Source organism: Pinus tabuliformis, chromosome X (assembly GCF_031772625.1).
Source record: "Pinus tabuliformis cultivar Carrire ecotype Pingquan chromosome X, CPIR1, whole genome shotgun sequence".
NCBI lineage: Eukaryota > Viridiplantae > Streptophyta > Pinopsida > Pinales > Pinaceae > Pinus > Pinus tabuliformis.
In genome coordinates, this window is record NC_142308.1 from 464,408,447 (window position 1) to 464,429,775 (window position 21,329).

At 40.5% G+C, this 21,329-nt stretch overlaps 1 protein-coding gene across 1 annotated transcript; it reads left to right on the forward strand.

Moving 5' to 3' along the window:
• The first annotated feature begins 457 nt into the window (after positions 1-457).
• On the forward strand, positions 458-2,829 carry LOC149140653 (endoglucanase 1-like). The gene is made up of 8 exons (XM_089453155.1): positions 458-721; positions 853-1,059; positions 1,241-1,441; positions 1,521-1,613; positions 1,704-1,865; positions 1,982-2,093; positions 2,232-2,395; positions 2,494-2,829. The coding sequence occupies exons 1-8, from the start codon at positions 458-460 to the stop codon at positions 2,827-2,829; spliced, it is 1,539 nt and encodes a 512-aa protein (XP_089309281.1).
• The last annotated feature ends 18,500 nt before the right edge of the window (positions 2,830-21,329 follow it).

Consider the following 21,329-nt stretch of genomic DNA (forward strand, 5'->3'; position numbering starts at 1 on the left):
TTTCACGCCATAATTTCGTAAATTACTGCTTATCATCTGACCTTCAATTCCTTTGACCGCTCCCAAAGAACAAAGAACAATCTACGTTCTTCGCCTTAGTGCAATTGTCCCAAACGGTTATATTTACTCAGCTACGGCTTTTTCACAAGATTTCCAAGATGAGCGCCACATTTTCTGAATTTCCGGGAGTGTGGTGTACCGTGCACTCTTTGTTTTCACGTTCCCGCGCCGCCGTTTCGAAAGAAAAGACCGTACGGTGGAATTGTTTGTCAATGGGTGGCCCTATTTACATTCCCGCTGCTCCTTGATATGCGGAGTGACTTTATCGTCAATCCTTGAACTTTATTGATTCAAATTTCTATAAATTCACCTTTCTCCTCCTTCCCGCTGCATAACTGCCCATGTGTAGCAAAGGAGCAACCCATTTGACATTGTGGCTGTTGTAGTTACTTGAGAAATGGAGCTGGGGAGTGAAGCTTGTGCATCTTCTTTGCTAGCATTCATTTTAGGTTTACTATGGATGGCAATGGCGACACCAGCAGAAGCCGCCGCACATTATACATATTATGGGGGACGTGCATCCTCTATGTCTCAGAACTATAAAGATGCTCTCACCAAATCCATTCTTTTCTTCGAAGGTCAGAGATCTGGCAAGCTTCCTCCCAACCAGCGGATGAGATGGCGAGGAGATTCCGCCCGTTCGGATGGATCTGCAGTAAACGTATATTCAGTCATCCCTTCACCTGCACGCATTAAACAGTTTTCTAATCTGGATTCAATATTGGAATCTGGATGAGCTGTATTGATGGTTTCCTCGTTTAACATTTGATTTCATATTAAATTGCATTGCAGGTGGATTTGACGGGAGGATATTACGACGCAGGAGACAATGTGAAGTTCGGTTTGCCAATGGCTTTCACGACTACCATGCTGTCATGGAGCGTTTTGGAATTCGGAGAGTACATGGGAGATGACCTCGACCATGCAAAAACTGCCATCCGTTGGGCCACAGATTACCTACTTAAAGCCGCTGCACATCCCGGTGTTCTTTACGTGCAGGTAATGCATATATTCCTTTTACGGTACAAAGAGAGGAGTCATGTAGCATGTACTATGGAATATATTGACAGACACTGTAGCAGGTACTATGGAATTAGGTATATATTGACTGACACTGCAGAATGTAATATGGAATAATGGATATACACATATTGATACATGATGAATGGTGCAAGTACAGGTAGCTGATCCGAATATGGATCACAAGTGCTGGGAGAGGCCCGAAGACATGGACACACCCCGCAATGTCTATAAAATAGATGCTGAACATCCAGGCTCTGACGTTGCCGCAGAAACGGCTGCAGCTCTTGCAGCTGCGTCATTGGTATTCAGCACAACGGACCGTACTTATTCTCAGCTTCTCCTTCAAACTGCAACGCAGGTATAATAACAACGATTGAAAGAGCTCAAATTCTCATCTTTTCATTCACCTCACCGTCTTTGTTGTTTGTTGAGACAAGGTATTTGATTTCGCGGATAAACACAGAGGCGCTTACAGTGACTCCCTCCAGTCCGAAGTGTGCCCATTCTATTGCTCTTACTCGGGATATCATGTGAGTGCTCCATCTATCTATCGACAATATATATGAAGTAATAGAGAATAATAATATGATCCTCACGACATCGTAATCTTTTGCTTGCAGGACGAATTACTGTGGGGAGCAGCATGGTTGCAAAAAGCGTCAGGCAGTGCATCATATCTCACCTACATCCAATCAAATGGCCAGACTTTTGGCGCGGACGACAACGTCAATTTATTGAGCTGGGACGAAAAGCATGCAGGAACCAGAGTTCTTTTGGCTAAGGTTAAATTATGCACCAAACTACAGTCATGCTCCTAACTATATTGGATTAAGCACGCATCATTATATCTGTTTCAGCAATTTTGTTGTTCACCCCAAATGTTGCCTTCGGTGTGCAGGAAGTTCTGTCAGAAAATTCCAAGTCTCTTGAGGAATACAAGGGCCATGCTGACAACTTCATTTGCTCTCTCTTGCCCGGAACACCATCCTCTCAGGCGCAGTACACACCAGGTTAATCTTCATGAGAATCCACAATACTGACTTTATAAATTTTATAGTTTTATCTAGCCGGGGCTGACCGTACTATATTTGTTTTGTTTGGCCGATGATTAAAGTCTAGGCTAACTTATTTGATTTGAGATTTTGCAGGGGGGCTGCTCTTCGACATGAGTGATAGTAATTTGCAATATGTGACGTCCACAACTTTCCTGCTTTTTACTTATGCAAAATACTTAAGCGTTTCCAACCAAGTGGTGAGATGCGGGAACATCATAGCTACTCCAACCCGGATACGTACTCTTGCGAAAAGACAGGTACAAAAACTGACTACTGCTTTTTTATGCTTTGGGGCGCAGACGGTGCTTTTAGGCGTACCCGTGATCGTTATCTTCTAAATTATATTTCTTTACAGGTGGACTATATACTGGGAGACAACCCCCTGGGAATGTCATACATGGTGGGCTACGGCGCCAAATTTCCAGAACGTATACATCACAGGGGTTCGTCGTTGCCTTCCATATACAACCATCCCCAAAAGATTTCCTGCAACGATGGCTTCCAGTCGTTGTATAGCAACGGTCCCAACCCAAACATTCTTGTTGGTGCTGTAGTTGGAGGACCCGACAACAATGACCGCTTTTCAGACGAGCGCAACGACTATGCGCACTCTGAACCCACCACTTATATCAATGCTCCATTCGTCGGTTGCCTCGCCTATTTGGCACAGTTCGGATCTTCGTTTTATTAGCTACAGAATTTTATACTCCACTGCTCAGTAACAATATCCTCCTATAAGGTCGTAATTTCTCTATGTGCTTCTGCACATATAAAATTTTTCGCTCTTTGCACCTGTTTTTTCTTTGCTTTCTTCTGGCAGGATGAAGGTGATCTCCATCTTTACCTTCACCTATTAGTTGTAGTAAAAAGTGGTTTGACCTACAAGTCGGTGGATCCAATTTACAGTCCGTCAGTTTCACGTAATTTCACACTTATATTTGCAGTCATATTTGCAAAGTTTCTATGAACTTACGTTTAATTATATACACATGGTGGAGATTTCAGTATTTCTTTCAATTCCATCTCACACTTATATTTGGTGTCATATTTGCAAAGTTTCTATGAACTTACGTTTAATTATATCCACATGGTGGAGATTTCACTATTTCTTTCAATTCCTTTGCTAAGTACATTTCAAAACAGGACTCACATAATTACAGCAACTTCGAATTTTTAAAGGGTTTCTAAATATACATACATCATCATTTAGATAAAAAAAAATTGCCTTCATATGAAGGATCATCACTGCCATTACACTCACCACAAAGCCATTGGATATAATAGAGTGAAAATTTGATAAAATCAACTTGAACTTCCTGGAATGTTATTTCAACTTCTTGCAATGTTAACTACCCTTCCCCTTATTCTTTTGCTTTGGGTTGGGGGATGGGTTTCATTGGGCTTAGCATACAATTGACCTTGAAGAGGTGGTTGTTTTTGTGGCATGGGAGGTTGGGGCACTGGTTCTGAGAGGCTGGAGTTCTAGGAAGTGCATAAGGATAGAAGGAATTGGTGACAACATTGGGATAACTGGGATAACTAGGTGAAGCTACAACGGGCCATGGCATCGACTCATGCAGATGGGGATATGCATATGGCATGCTTGAACCTTGGTAAGAGTTTCCATGGGAAGGAGTAGGAAGGGGATAGGTGTAAGTGGAACTAGTCCTGTTGGGTTGACTATCACCCATATGAGGCTAAGGATATGGTGGAGGTTGAAGGTGTGACATAGATCCAAGAATGGGATTCCCACAATGCATTAGCAGCACCACGCCAAGGCAGACCGGGAAGGACAATATAAACATATCATTATTGTGCATAGATCAAATCACATTTCAAAGCTACTTGAGCACTTCTTCCTCAAACTCGGGGAAGTGGGAGGCAACATCTTTACCTATGCGGGCCAAAAGTGATCTATGGAACCAATCCATATAAACATGATCTCCAAATTCAGGAGCCCTACATATGCTCCTCCTTCTATGCCATTCATGGTTAGATAGGCATGTGGCAGAAGATTGATGGAAAGAGGTCATGAGTTCATTACCAGTGTGATATCATAGGGGTAACTAGAAGTATGACAAAAAATATTTGGCTAGAGCTGCGAAGGTGGAATGGGTGGCATGCAGTTGGTCCACATACCACTTTGGAGCATCTCTTGTAAAGGTGAATTGGAATAGACGAAGATGAATGTCGTCTTCAGTGATGGAATTGGATGAACAACACATATGAAAATATCGAACATGATTTGTGGGATCTTCTTCAAGATTTCCTTCGAAATTTGGGATGTTAGAAGGAAGTTTGGTAGGCATGGGAGGCCAACTCGGGTCATGGAGAAGAGGATCGTTATTGAGCTGGCTAAAATCAAGGAGGCTCAAACCAACCATAAAGGGAAGAAATTGATGATTAAAAACCATACAGGTAGAGGTTCTGCTTCTGGGGTAGTTTGAGCTGGTGGAAATCGAATTTGCAGCAGTGTTGTTAAAATGTCTTTCAACGGATTGCAAATGTTATTCCAAAGCAAGAGCGACCTGGCGCTCAAGGATAAACTCAGAAACATCAAATGCGAGAAGGGTGACAGTATTCCCAAGTATCTCACGAAGTTCACTCAGTGTCGAGATGAGCTGGGAAGTGTGGGGGTTACTGTCGATGATGAGGACTTAGTGAGCTTGGCTCTCCTTGGTCTTCCAAAGAGTTGGCATTCCTATCAGGACTCTGTCAATGGTCGGGAGAAGTTGCCAGGATGGGAAAGACTATGGTCAGATCTTGTGCAGGAGGAGATCAGGCGGAGTACCAGGGACGGATCTTCGTCAAATGGAGCTGATGAAGAGAATTGTGCTTTGGCTGCCAAAGCAAAGAAAGGGAAGAGCAAGAAAGCTTCTCAGTCTGGTGCGAAAGGCAAGAAGCAGGATATGTCCAAGGTGAAGTGTTTTCACTGTCACCAGCATGGACACTATGCCACAAATTGTCCGCAGAAGAAGAAGAACAAGCAAGCTGCTGGATCTGCAGGGGGAGAGGCCTTAGCTTCTCAGTTTGAGCTTGATTTTTCATTGATCGCATGCTTGGTTTCAAGTGTGGTTCTTGGACAGTGGTGCGTCTTTTCACATGACGGGAGATAGAGATTTGTTCTCTGATCTGGAGGACAAAGATCTTGGAGTGCACATCGAGATGGGCGATGATGGTAGATACAGTGCGACCGGTATCGGTACCATTTCCTTTGAGAGGGAGTCTGGTAAACCTTTTGTATTGAAGGAAGTCATGCATGTTCCAGGATTGAAGAAGAATCTCATCTCAGTGGCGATGTTAGAAGACAAGGGGTATGATGTTGTTTTCAGCGAGGGAAAGGCCTTCCTGCGCAACAAGACAACTGGTGAGACCCGGAAGATAGGGGTTCGAGTGAGGAACCTTTATCAGTTGCATGTAGATGGATGCGCAGCAATGGCAGGCAAGGCAGAAGGATTGGTGAGCCGGGATGATGGCGAGTTGTGGCACAGGAGATTGGGTTACCTTCACCATGGAGCCTTGAAGATACTGCAGCAAATCACTACAGGGCTTCCTAAAGGCACACTTGCGCAGTCAGATCAGTGCAAGGGGTGTACTTTGGGGAAGTTTGTGAAAGCCACCTTTCACGAGAAGGATAGTCGTGCCACGACGATCCTTGAGAGAATTCACACAGACGTGTGTGGACCTTTCTCAGTTTCTTCGACAGCAAAACACAGGTATTATGTGATTTTTGTTGATGATTTCTCTCGTAAGTGTTGGATCTTCTTCATGCAGAAGAAGAGTGAGACATATTCAAAGTTCTGTGAATTCAAAGCACTGGTCGAGAAGGAGTCGGGGAAGAAGGTGAAGGCTCTTAGGAGCGATAATGGTGGTGAATACATCTCGGACGAGTTCAAGGATTTCTGCAAGACAGAAGGGATTCGTAGAGAGCTCATAGCTCCCCATAACCCACAGCAGAACGGGGTAGCTGAGCGGAAGAACAGAACGATTGTGGGTGCTGCACGGGCAATGTTGCATGATCAGAGCCTACCCCTTCACTTGTGGGCGGAAGCATGCAATACAGCAGTTTATGTGCAGAACCGTTGTCCTCATAGGATACTTGGCATGAGTACACCCGAGGAGGCTTATTCTGGTAAGAAGCCTGATCTTTCTCATTTGAGGATTTTTGGTGCTAACGTTTACATGCATGTGACGAAGGATGCCAGGAAGAAGTTGGAGCCGACCGTAGAGGTTGGGATATTTGTGGGGTACACTGATACGCCCCACAACTATCGTGTGTATTTTCCAGACAGTGGTAAAACTGTTGTGCGACGGGATATAAAATTTCAGGAGGAGAAAGCCATGAAGTGTTCGCTTGAGAGGGAGCTACAATTGCATGCAGATGAGGAGCTATTAGTTCCTAAGGATGAGCTTCAGGACGTGGATCAGCCACAGGACGAGGTTCATGGAGTGGAAGAGACCACCCATGTAGCGCCAACCATCAGAGGGCGAAAGCACTTGACAGAAGCTGAGCGACTGGCTCAAGATGCAGAGAAAGTTGTAGGACCACCTACAGCCCAACGCAGGCAGAGACAGTCACCTGATCGGTACACTGGATACATGGCTCTTATGAGCAAGTGTGTTGTGACTGAGCCATCCTCTTTCGAGGAAGCTGTGGAGGATCCCGCATGGGTAGACGCCATGGTGGAAGAGTATGATTCTATTGTCAGAAACAGTGCATGGGAGATTGTTCCTAGACCGGAAGGGAAATCAGTGGTGGGTTCGAGATGGATCTACAAAGTTAAGCAGGTAGCTGACGGGAGTGTGGAGAAGTACAAGGCAAGATTTGTTGCCGAGGCATTTCACAAATTGAGGGGATCGATTATGACGAGACCTTTGCACCTGTCACGAGGTATTCTTCCATACAGACGATTCTTGCTCTCTCAGCGCAGATGGGATGGCACATTCATCAGATGGATGTGAAGACTGCGTTCCTCAACGGAGTCATTGAGGAGGAGGTGTACATTGAGCAACCCGAAGGCTTTGAAGTCTTCAGCAGCGAGTCGCATGTGTGCAGGCTCAAGAGAGCGCTGTATGGGTTAAAGCAAGCACCATGTGCTTGGTACACACGGATAGACAACTATTTCACAGGACTTGGATTCTCCAAGAGCGAGGCGGATCCGAACCTATACCAGATTGTGGTGGAGGGTAAGTTGCTTATCATTGTACTGTATGTTGATGATTTGGTTCTAACGGGTGATGAGCTGTTGATACTGTCATGCAAGAAGGATCTTGCTACAGAGTTTGAGATGAAGGATTTGGGCCTCCTTCACTATTTCCTGGGATTGGAAATATGGCAGCGTAGTGGTGGACTGTTTGTTTCTTAGGGTAAGTATGCTCGGGAGATACTGGAGAAGTTCAACATGCATGGCTGCAAGCCTGTTGATACTCCTCTTCCTGGAGGTTGGAGGAAGGAGGATGCCACTTTAGGAGAAGAAGTGGATGCCACTGTTTATCGATAGTTGGTGGGGTCGCTGATGTATTTGGTCAATACACGACCTGATATATGCTATGCAGTTAACCAGCTTTCACAAGCTATGGTTAAGCCTACCAAGCTCTTCTGGAAGGCGGGCAAGCATGTATTGCGCTACTTGAGAAGCACATCGGGATATGGTTTGTGGTACAGACAAGAGGATGAGGTGAAGCTATGTGGCTTCACGGATGCAGATTGGGCAGGGAGCCCAACAAACAGAAAGAGCACATCAGGAGGGGTCTTCAGTATTGGATCGACAGCAGTTTCTTGGTACAGCAGGAAACAGAGATCCGTGGCACTCAGTTCAGCGGAGGCCGAGTATATGGCAGCAAGTTTGGCTGCATGCGAGGCTATATGGATGAGGAAGATCCTAGTTGGTTTGTTCGGTTCTCATTTGGATCCTACTGTGATTTACTGTGATAACCAGAGTTGCATTAAAGTCTCGGCTAATCCTGTATTTCATGATCGATCTAAACATATTGACATCAGGTACCATCATATCAGAGATTGTGTGCAGCGGAGGATCGGGATGCTGATATTCTGACGAAGGCTCTCACCAGGAGCAAATTCGAGTACCACCGAGGCAGGATAGGGGTTGCTGATAATCCATATCTTATCGAGAGGGAGTGTTGAGATTGCAACAAGATGATGGAGCTTAGTGAAAAGAGTCGCCTTCACTAATTGGGCCCGCAGGCTATTTTTGGCGCAAGTCTATTTTTAGACTATGTCTATTTTTAGACATATGGATCATGTCTATGGATTGCAGGTTGTTGTTTATGGATGATTGATCAAGTTGGGAAAAAATAGATGGACTTCTATTTTTGATGAAAGTGTGAGTGATCACAGTGTGAGTGATCAAAGTCTATTTTTAGACTGGCTGTCAAAAATAGAAAAGTCAAATATTATTATCTCACAATAATATTTGGACTATAAACTTAATCTTATTCTCTTGGAGCACTTCAGTTTGAGCTACAGATGTGGCACATGCAGCTGTCAGAAGGAAATACGCTTTTCTTATGAGTCAGTTGAGTTGTTGCATGCATGACTTCAGTTAGAACTCAATCAGTTGAGTTTGGTGGAGTTGATTGTGGAGTTGATGGAGTTGTGTTCAGTTTAGCTTTGTTAAACTAGTTGTATTTAGTCTAACTGGCAAATAGACTAGAGATGAGTTGGGTGAATTAGTTATTAATTAATTCACAAGTTATTAACTCATAATACAACTAATGAATACATCAGTTAACTCAGTTGCATGTCAGTGCATGTTCAGTTCAACAGGGATAGGTGGTAGAGAATTAGATTGCTATCAGTTGTGACTATAGTTGTGCACCAGATCTTGCACAATCAAGGGATTGAGTATGCCAATGAGTTTGCTCACGTATTTTCCCACATTATAGCTTGTGCTCACGTCCAACAAAGAGTGAGTGACTATTTTGCAGGTGAAAAACGAGTTTGGTGAGCCATTCTCATCAGTTCTTGAGCAGGTATTGAGCAGTGGAGGCAGGCAAGCAGTGGAAGAGATTTGGAGATCAGATCTGAGCTGTATTGTGTGTAACAGAGGTGGAGATACTTGTGAGAAGTATTATGTTGTGTAATGTTACATGACTGAATCATTAATATACAGATAGTTGGGGTTTTTAACAAGATGCTTTCCTCAGGATACATACTGTGTTAATGTGTGAATGCTCTTGATGTTTTATCGTTATTGATGCTGCTATATTGATGATCAACGTAGAGGAGCTTATGTATTGTGTATGTTTTCCGCAATAGTACATGATCAGGATAATCTCCATTGAATATGTGTTAAATTATTCAAAATTTCTATATAATGGTCATTGGGCTATGCCACATAAGCAATATTCGCAGTATCCAGGTATGCCATAGGACAAAAACACTAATCATCCACATGCATTTGGCTCTATTTTTTCATCACCTATCTCTATTCTGTCTTTCCCAAGTACCTCTCCAAAATAAGATTTTCCACTATCTGACAGTCCTCCCCCCTTCATATGTCAACCACCACCAGAACTGACTCCCTATCAGTATATTCCTGCCCCTTTTTCGGCTCCACACCCCTATCATGACATTCCATCCCCCTCACATATCGCATATGTAGCCCCCCGATACTACTCTGTCGACAGTTCAAGGACAAAGGTCCTTGTGTTAGCATTACTCACCCAAATTCGCCTACTGCCATGCCTACGAATTTTTTTGGGAGTGACTTGGACTTCTTATTACAAAGAAAGACATTAGATCTTCGTACTCTCACTATCCATAAACCTGGGGGTTCTACCTCTCCCCACATCAGCCCTACCTCAGTGGGTTATATTACTGTCCAACAGAAACAAAACCGAGGTAGCCATCATTTTTGGGGATGCCCCAAGACAAACCCATTTTCCTCCCCCATGGATCATTTTCTAGTTGATGTTCCTATTGCTGACATCTCCCCCTCATGGCCCCTTAGAGCACGGTTTCCCTAAAACAACCTTCCATGACATGCATTATCTCCCTTAATATTCGGGTTCTCGCTGTTGCCCCTAAATAAGTGGCTCTCAAACATATTTTATCCTCTCCACATCCTTACATCATTCTCATTCAAGAAACCATGCATAATATTCCACATACTATTCAATATTTTCGGAAAATGTTTCCGAATTGATACATATCTGCTATCGCTGCTACGGATCTCTTTGGTGGATTGGTGGCCTTATGGGACCCTCGCTGGATAAATATAAAGGCCTATAAGTGTTTTGCGGCTATATTTCTAGAAGGTAGCATTCGCGGCCTTCCTGGCCGTGTGCACATCCTCAACATATATGCACCATACAGAGATAGATGCATCTTCTAGGATCATTTTTTATCTTCTACGATGATGGATCTGGATTCTCTCATTATCGCTGGGGACCTAAATTGTACTATCATTCTAGATGAATTTTTGGGATGCTGCAGTAAAATAGACCCCCTAGATGGGAAGATACAAGATATTATTCTTTTTCATAACTTTGTGGATATTTTCCCTACAAAAATTTACCCCAAATGGGACAATGGTTGTACTGGCATGGCATATGTTTCTAAGAGACTGGATCATTTTCTGATCCATGAACCTATCACTCTACAATGGAGGAAAATGGATATTCGCACGGGCATCCCTTTCAAATTCAATAGATTCGTGTTGGAGGATCCTAATTTTAACAAACTAGTGACGGAAACTTGGGGTCGACTTTGTGTAACTGACATTTCCCCCATGGTTAACATTCTTGATAAACTTGACTCCCTCCGTGGGAATGTCAAACACTGGCAGAAACAAAAGATCAGGGAAAATAGAAAGGAACTCATTGACATACAATGTGAACTGGATTCCATTCTACCCTTTATGTCCACCCACAGTCTTTCTATTGATATTCAATCCTGTATTCATTCCCTGGAACTTAGGAAGAAGAATTTCCTTTCTATTGAGGAATCCTCATGGAGATTGAAGAGCAGGGAGATATGGATAAGAGAAGGCGATTGCAACAGCGAATTTTTCTACCGTTATGCAAATCATCGTTGCAATATAAACTTCATCTGAGAGATTAATGATGCTGATGGTCATATTCACTGGTCACAAGAAGGGATCAGTAATGTCGCTGTACAATATTTTCAAAAGGCATATGACAATAATGAAAATATCACTACGGAGGACCTAGTTTGGGGAACTGATCCTTATCCGATTATGTATGATATAGAGAAAAATGATGATTTCTTTAAGGAAGTCACTGAAGATGAATTATTGTATGTTTTCAAATCATTTAAGGGTGACAAAAGCCCTGGTCCTGATGGATGGACGATTGAACTTTTCACCCACTTTTTTGGACTCTTCAAAGGAGATCTTTTGGGCATAGTAGAGGAATCAAGGACCTCGAGCTTTATAGATCACCATATCACCTCTACATATATCGTCGTCATTCCTAAAAACAACTCTACAAAGGGCTTCTCTAACTACATGCCTATTTCTCTCTGCAACGTCATATACAAAGTTATATCTAAGACCATTGTTGACTGCATGCGCAATACTCTTTCTCGCTATATCACTCCTGAACAACATGGATTTCTCCTTGGTAGGCTTATCCATGACACTGTTTTAAATGCACAGGAAGGCATGCACGCGATTCACACGAGGCATCTAAATGTGTAGGAATTTATAGGGTAAATTCCTTAGATAGAACACCAAAGGACACTGCTCACAAACAGATCATAGATCAATACACCAATATTCTTGACGTGGGTAAAACCCTCAAAGAGGGAAACAGTCCACAGCCTGACCCAATGCAGCCACTTCAGGCAATTTATTAATAAAAGAATGAAAATTTACATAATATTCTCTCATGAACGGTTACCCTACAAATGACCCTCCATGCTCTTTAAATAGAGATCATGGACCAATCGGGTGCTAAGCCACATATCAAGTGTCAGTAATACCGAGGAGAGAATGAACCATCAGATCACTACATATCGTGACCATCGGATTGTAAGTTACAAAAGTACATAGTAAATAAACACACTTTACCTAACTCTACAGTAGACCAAGTTATACTTAACTATTTCCTATGTGTCGGAATATCCTAACATCCCCACTTAAGAACAACATGGGATAGGATTGAAGGATGTAAAAATATGACACAATAGTTGAAGGAAGGAGGCATTAGATCCTATCCCCCCTTAGTGACAACTTCCTGAACTCCAACCATAAATTGAAGTTTAGTAAACTTCGCCTTTGTAAGAGCCTTTGTAAAGATGTTTGTAACTTGATCATCTGTCGAAAAATATTGCACTTCAAGAACATGGTCATGAATGAGCTTTCTGATGAAGTGCATGTGCAGTTCAATGTGTTTGTTGCACTGATGTTGGACTGGATCTTTGCATAGTTGAATGGAACTTTGATTATCACACCAAAGTGTAGTTGGATGCTGCTGCTGAAAGCCAAACTCTGACAGGATCTGATGAAGCCACAAGGCTTCCTTACTAGCTTCTACGACACCACGATACTCTACTTCTGTTGAAGAAAGACAAATGGCACTTTGTTTCTTGCAAGCCCATGTAATAAGTCTTGAACCAAGAGTGAACACATAACTTGCAGTACACTTCCGATCATCAGGGTCACCAGCCCAATTAGAATCAGTGAAACCAACCAATAGAGGAGATGCTTCTGCACTGTAATGAATCCCAAATTGAACTGTACCTCGAACATAATGAAGTATTCTTTTAGCTGCTTTCCAATGACTTTCATGTGGGTTTTGCATAAACCAAGAAATAAGGCCAACAACAAAGGAAAGGTCAGGACGAGTATGGGTCAGATACAAAATTTTTCCTACAAGTTGACAGTATAAGGTAGCATCAACTTCAAGGGAAGTACAAGTGACTGAAAGTTTGGCTCCAAACTGAAAGGGAGAAGGGGTTGGCTTACAGTCTTCCATGTGAAAATGGCATAGAAGATCACATGCATACTTGGACTGGGAAAGGGAAATACCTTCCTTGGATTGCAAGACTTGAAGACCAAGAAAATAATGCAAGTGTCCTAAGTCTGTCATTTCAAACTTATTTTTAATGCTGGACTTCACATGGTTTATAAGGTTGGGATCACTACTAGTAAGGATAAGATCATCAACATAAAGAATAAGAGTGATAAGAGACTTGCCCACTTTCTTGGTGTAGACAGTATTGTCAGAATGACACCTAGAGAATCCAGTTTCTAAAAGAAAGCTATCCATTTTGTCATACCAAACCCGAGGGGCTTGCTTGAGACCATAAAGGGATTTATTAAGCCGACATACAAGGATGGAGTCTGTTTGTATAAAGCCAGTAGGTTGTTTCATATAGATTTCTTCATGCAAGTCCCCATGCAAGAAGGTAGATTTAACATCCATCTGATGGACTTCCCATTTGAAATAGGCAGCAAGGGAAAGAACAAGGCAGATAGAGTTCATTTTGGCAACAGGAGAGAAGGTTTTAGTATAGTCAATGCCTTCAACTTGTGAAAAACCCTTAGCCACAAGACAAGCTTTATGTTTATCAACTTTTCCATCTCGTCCATACTTGGTTATGTAAACCCATTTGCATCTAATAAGTTTTCCTCCCTTTGGAAGGGGAACAAGATCCCATGTATCATTTTCAAATAATGAATGATATTCTTCATTCGTTGTTGCATCCCAATTTGGATGGCCTGAAGCTTATGCAAAGGTGTCAGGATCATAATTAGCTAAAGCTTGAGCTAGTAAAGAAGAGGTTCTATCGAACTAAGAACGTGTACATCATTGATCTGTAGTATCACCGGCAAGAGAACCTGCCGCATCCCAAATAGCACATACCCATTTTGGAAGCTGAGGAGTTGAAGGAGGATCTTGAGAAGGTGGGGAAGGATGTCATCCTCGTTGTCATCATCTGAAGAAGAAATATTTTCAGAAGTAGAAGGGATAGAAAGAGGTGGCACATCTGTCGAACTAGGCTCGTAGGCTGATATATTTTCAGCAAACTTTACATCTCTTCTAATGATAACATTTTTGGACTTAAGTGGAATAAGTTTGTATCCTTTGACATCTTCAGAATATCCAAAACAAATACATTTTTCACTCTTAGGTTCTAAAGATTTATGTTTCTCATGTGGAATATGAGCCCATGCTTCACTTCAAAAACATAAAAGTGACTTACATCTGGCTTAATTGAGCTCCATGCTTCTTCTGGAGTGATATTCTTTAAAACCTTAGTAGGAGTGTGGTTTATTATTTAATTTTCACAGTTAATTTATTCTGCCCAAAAATTAAGACTAAGTCCTTTAGATTGAATGATACAATTAGCCATTTCCTTTAAGGTGTGATTCTTCCTTTCAGCTACACCATTTTGTTGTGGAGTATATGGAACAATATGTTGCATTTGAGTTCCATTCTCAGTGAAAAATTTGATGAATTTTTTCTTAACATATTCTCCGCCATTATCAGATCTTAGCTTAAGAATTTGATGTCCAGATTGTTTTTCAAGAAAGGCCTTAAAGTCCAAGAACATGTTAAATACTTCACTCTTGAATTTTGAGAAGTATACCCAAGTGTGTTTGGGGAAATCATCAATGAAATTTAAGAAATACTTATAGCCAGAGAATGAAATAACTAGAAGTGGACCACATAAATCACTATGTACAAGTTGTAAAGGGGTTGAGGTGTGCCAAGAGGCGCATTTTTCAAAACTATCCCGATGATTTTTTCCGAGTACACATCCAGAACAAACACCATCTCTGCAAGATACCATTGGAAGACCTATCACCATATTTTCTTTACATAGATTCTGAAGGGAGCGATAGCTTAAGTGACCAAATCGTTCATGCCAAAGTTCGTTCACTTCATCATTATGAGCAACAAATACCGAGGGAAGATTTGATGACCCAAATTTGTTAAGCTTATACAACCTTGTAGAATCATCATCAATGCCAGTAGCTAAAATCTGTCTAGGATCGTTTAGGTCCTTAATTACAACATCGTGAGGTGAAAATTTAACGATTTTACCTTTACCTAAATGATTTATCTAATATACAGATAGAAGGTTGCAAGATAAGGTTGGAACAAATAATACATCATTAAATTGACCATTGTCTATATGAACAGTTTCAGTCCCTACAACACTAAGAGATCTATCATCACCAACATATATATTTTTGGTGTTACAATCATTTAAAGAAGAAAACATCGCTTTGTTTTTGGCCATGTGATAAGAAGCTCCAAAATCAATGAGCCACTCATGAGAATTAGAAGAAGAAGATACATTTAGTGCATATCTAAACCGAGATGTTTGACAACCACATGAAGAAAGTGTTATTCCTGAAGATGAAGTTGAAGTTGAAGAGTGCTCCAAATGGATGTTATTCTTCTTCATTACTGCTTCCAAGGCTTCCATATTCTTAAAGCATTTGGATTCTAAGTGGCCATCTCGATTACAAAAGTGGCAATGTCTATCAGTCTTCTTACCTTTGTTTTTATTTGCCTTATCATTTTGTTGAAATGATTTTTCATTTTGAGACTGAAATTGCTTAGTACCCTTGTTTGGTTTAGGACCATTCTTTTTAGGATACAACTTCTTAAGATTCTTTGAATTTGGTTGCTGCTGGGCAGCTAAGGCTTTTGTAAAAGAGTTTCCAAGATTAAGAAGACCATGGTGTAAGAGTTTTTCTTGTTCTCTTATTAAAGAATCACAAAAGACATTAAAGGAAGGGGACTTGTAGTCTTGTCCTTGAGAAATGAAGGCTTCTCTTGTAGAATGGAAGGTGGAAACAAATACAGAGTGGGCTAGTTCCAACTTAGTAAGAATAGAATAGATAAGGTTACCATCTTCTTTCTTAACCTTAACACCTTCCAAGAGAAGTCTAAGGGTCTTGAACTTGGACAAAAAATCTTCAATGGAAGAAAAATTATTGGGGTCCAATGTAAGCAACTCATTTTCGAGTTGATGGGCTCTAAATTCATTTTTAATTCCAAAAACTTTAGTTATCTGTTTCATTGCTTCAATAAGAGTATCAAGTTCTGCAATATGGAATCTAAGGTCTGGAGAAATAGACATCCCTATAAACCCACGTGCTTGATCTTGCCTATTTTCCCATTTGGTTGCCTTATCTTCATCTTTTGGTTTCGTTTATTGGCCTGAGGCTATTCTGTAAAGACCTTTACATCTAAGTAAATCCACAATGTAGGACCACCATTGGAAGTGGTTGGTGTTGTCAAGAATAACTTAGCATGGAGTTTCCATTTTAACAGAAATTGAAGCTATAGATGCTGAAAGTAAGTGTTCCAATGGAAAGATCTCGAAAAATTAGGCTGATTAAAAAAAGACGGCTCTGAAAACGGCTTCCGTATGAAGAAGTTATGGCTTTTTGAAGAAAAGTTGCAGATGCCGACGAAGTGCGAGAATATGCGAAAATGAACGATAATGTTATATTTAAAAGAAAAACGCCCCCTTTCCAATCTTAATCTAATTAACTCACTTTAAAAAAAAAAATTATATCACTCACTTTTATAAATATGTGAAAGTCACTTTTATAATGGTACTTTATGAGCTACCCACTAAATTGTAGCTTAAATAAAAAATAAAGAGACTTTAGAATTATAAGTGACTCACCTTTTATAATGGGTGAGAACACTTTTACATAAAGTAACTTTAAAACATAAGTTACATGTGTTTTTTGAAAAGTAACTCAACAAAAAGAAAGACTTGAACTCAAGACTTCTATTCTCATAAAGTAACTTTGGACCAAGTGAGCTAGTTTAAAAGGTTAGTAATTTTTAGAAAAGAGGAAGGGAGTTTTTTTTTTAAGTCACTGAATCTTCACGGTGCGTGCTTACTTGAGAAAGCTCTTTTTTGCCTACAAAACAAAAACCACAAAACCCAAAACGGCCATACAAAAAAAACAAGCCTTATGATTTGAAGTTAGCTTTACCTGGAAGCTAACAATTTTCCTCAATGTTTCTGATTTTCCGGGATCACACTAAGGTGCGGCGAAAAACAACATATGCATGCAAAAAAAAAAAATTCCTTTCTATTTTTGATTTGCAAAGATCACATAGAGTCACAGGGCAAAGAGCATACGCAGAAATGAAAGGTGTAGATCTGGTAATAAAAACAAAGAGATAAATAAACCAAAATAAACAGAGAGAAAATAACTAGAAACTGCAAATAAACACTGTATACCTCCATATCTTAAAAATGATGTAGCTAGGGCTACCGGAAACCTTTTCACATGAAACGAAAGGGGTTTCTCACTAGAACAGATGCTCCTAACACAATAGAGTAGCCCTCTCAGACCGAAAGCAACCAGAAACAATTGATCTAGGAAATGACAGTCGGATGCAATTCTACCGGCTTCAGATTTGGATCACCAACGAATGCGGCCCTCAATTTGGCTCTGATACCATCTAGGAATTTACAGGATAAGTTCCTCAAACAAAACACCAAAGGACACCACTCACAAATAGATCACAGATCAATACACCAGCATTCTTGACATGGTTAAAACCCTCAAAGAGGGAAACAGTCCACGACCTGAGCCAACGTGGCCACTTCATGTAATTTATTAATAAAAGAATGAAAATTTACATAAGCTTATTTCATGAATGGTTACCCTACAAATGACCCTCCATGCTCTTTAAATAGAGATCATGGACCAATCGAGTGTTAAGCCATGGATCAAGTGTCGGTAATACCGAGGAAAGAATGAACCATCAGATTGTAAGTTACAAAAGTATATAGTAAAGAAACACACTTTACCTAACTCTACACTAGACCAAGTTATACTTAACTATTTCCTATGTGTCGGAATATCCTAACAAAATGTTGTTATCTTACATATTGACCTTCAGAAGGCATATGACTGCCTATATTGGGGTTTTCTCCGGCTTGTCCTCAACAAAATCGGATTGCGACCCAGATGTGTTGATTGGATTATGGCTTGTGTGGATAGTGTCAACTACGTTATTATCATAAATGGGTATCCAAAAAAAAATTTCCATGCTGGCCGGGGTCTTTGATAAGGATGCTCCCTCTTCCCACTACTATTCATCCTAACAATGGATAGTTTAAGTTTTCATATTAAAAAAGCAGTTATGGAGGACCAATTTGAGCCACTAAAGATGGGAAATAACATCATCATTTCTCATAATCTCTTTGTCGACGATATTCTCATCATGGGTATGCTCTGTCGTTTTTCTTGGTTATGTCTCTTTCACATTTTCAGTAGATTTGCTAATACTTTTGGCTTGCATATAAATGTTAACAAATCAGTCTTATATCATTGACAATCTGACTTGGAGACTATTTCATATATCAAAGGTTTATTTGGCGTTGAGGCAATGCCAATACAAAATGGTTTGAAATACCTTGAATATCATATCAAACCCTCTTGCTACAAATCACTCATTGGCAATGGCTTGCTGATCGTTTCTTCAAAAAGATTTTTGGGTGGGAGTTTAGATGCGTCTCACTGAGGTGGCAGGTTATTCTCACTTAAGTAGTCTTGTCTCAGATGGGGGTTTATTGGGCTCACCTAGTTTACATTCATGCATCCATCATAAACTGTCTAAACTGCTTGATGGCTAACTTCATCTGGGAGGAAGTCACGAAAGAAAAAAATACCACTTGACCAAATTGTCCAACATCACTTTCCCTAAGGGTATGGGAGGATGGGGAATCATGGATCTACGTCGTTTTGGCGGATCACTGCTGATAAAATCCATTTGGAGGGGCTTATTTGTATCTGGCACATGGAGTAAGATCATACAACACAAGTATCTTAAGGATAAAGATTTCAGTTTTTGGTACAGGGATGGCACCATTGGCATCAAACCGAGATCGGCTATCTAGCTTAGTTTTCCAAAAATTGAAAAAATATTTATCCACCATCTTGCATGGAAGTTTCAATCGGGCAACCGCATCCTTATCGGTATTGACCCAACGTTGGGTGCTGGAAATGAATGCTCTATCTCTAAGAGGATTATTCACCACCTTAATAGGCGTGGCATATATTTCTAGGGACAAGTCATAAATGGTTGGCAAGGACCGCTCCCCATATGGAAAAAGGCATAGGAGCTCGGGTTTTTTGGACCAATGGAATTGGAGTAATCAGTCAATTTCTGCTATGAAGCACCTCGACATTTGCCATACAGGAACTTAGGATAGAATCATATGGTCAAGAAAGATGGCATATGATAATATCATTGTGGCTGACACATACTCTACCCTTTCCAATTTGGCCGCTAGACAAGGAGAGCACCAAATTTTATATGAATTTTGGAAAAAAAAAAATCCAATTAAAATTATCATCTTCACATGGTTGGTCTACCACAACAGGAATCTTGTATGGGAGAATCTGCAGATAAGGCAATGGCACGGTCCAAGGATGTGCACTATTTGCAAAAATGATGCCGAAAACAACAATCATATTTTTCTTCATTACCATTGTACTGTTCAGGTATGGAAAAAGCTATCTTCCCTCATTAGTTTCCTGTATATTCACCATAATTGCATCAAGGACTCTCTAAAATGGTGGAGTGCTCAGAAATCTTCCTGGAGAGCCATCCCACTTTTCCTCTTTTGGGCAATTTGGAACTCGCAAAATAGTTACATTTTCCAGAACTCTCCAGAGGATTTCTATTCGGTTGTTGAAAGAATCACCACTAATCTCTCTATATATTCTACTCAATCCCCATGCACTAATAACAGACCACACAAGAAAATCAATATACAGTTCCTATATCCAATGGGGTTTTTTGATGGGGCAGCACAAAGGAATTCATGTGCATGTGGTTTTTGGATTGCTATGTGTGCTGATTTGTCTTACAAGGTCTATTGGAATGGAGGTTGTGGCACCAACACAAAGCCAGAAGCTTTAGCTCTATGGGGACTCTTATGGTTCAACAAATTCCTTGATAATCCTTATTTACATATTTATGGAGATTCAAAGATCATCATTGATCAGGTTTTGGCGAAGGCCTCCATAAATAATCCCATGCTACAGGAATCGCTGGAGCGGATTGAACTTCTATGGCAGATCCACGGCAGCTCCACGATCCATCATATTGGCATGAACCTGAACAAGAAAGCTGATAGACTGTCCAAAAATGGATTACTAGGGTTGATCGGCAAATGGTACTTGGAGATCACTTGGGAACAAAATATTTTTGATATGGGGGATTTCCTATTTCCTAGTTAAATCTCTAGATCTGTCCTCACTCTTTTCTGTAAAATTTTGTGTATGTCTTTTATCTAGTTATACTATTGTCCATTGAGGACATGGGACATAAGGTACACTGTTGTCCGTTGAGGAAATGGGGCGTACTGCCTGGACTGCATGATTTGATAATATCGTTTTTTACAAATAGCTCAGAACTTTTAAAATATTATGTCTTTCATTAACTATGATCATCTTCTCTGAGCATTTAGCATGTGATTTAGATTACACCACATACCCTTAATATTGAAATTGGAAGATCTCTGATCACATACATTCTAAGAATGTTGATATAAACATAAACTGTGTCATATAATTTTATCTGATAATATAAAATCCTTCTTTCTTTCTTCCTGAAAAAAAAAAAAATATGGGAGAAAGAATATTCCCTGATTATGAAATCTTAACAATCCACTCAAACAAAACATAAATTCACCTATCGGTGTAATTATTTTTAATAACATTTTACGGAAAATTTATTAAGTTTTGTCATAGTGCGTTGAACTCGCCACGCGTATTCGAGTAAATATTAGTGACTTTTAAGTAAATATTTGTGGATGGTGCCATCTTGGAAAATGTCGATAAGCTATTTTCAATACAAGACAAACAAGATGCCATCTATGTTGAATTTACCAAATTCTTCTAATTTCTAACACTCCTGTACTGGGCCAAGATAAAGAAGCCGACACTGGAACAACGTACCATGTGCCTTGTCCCATAAAAATTACAAGCATTTGTTCATTTTTTCCCTCTCACTTCCTTTCTCGTAGCTTCGAATTCAACGGGGGCATCCCTTATCATCGCCTCCTCTCACGCTTTAAGTTCACCAATTACAATGGCTGCTCAAATCTCCCTAATCTATGCTGAGCTTTTGACTTCCCAGCACTCAGGATTATTACTACACACGGTTCATTTGACAACACCCAACGAAAAAACGGTCTATTCT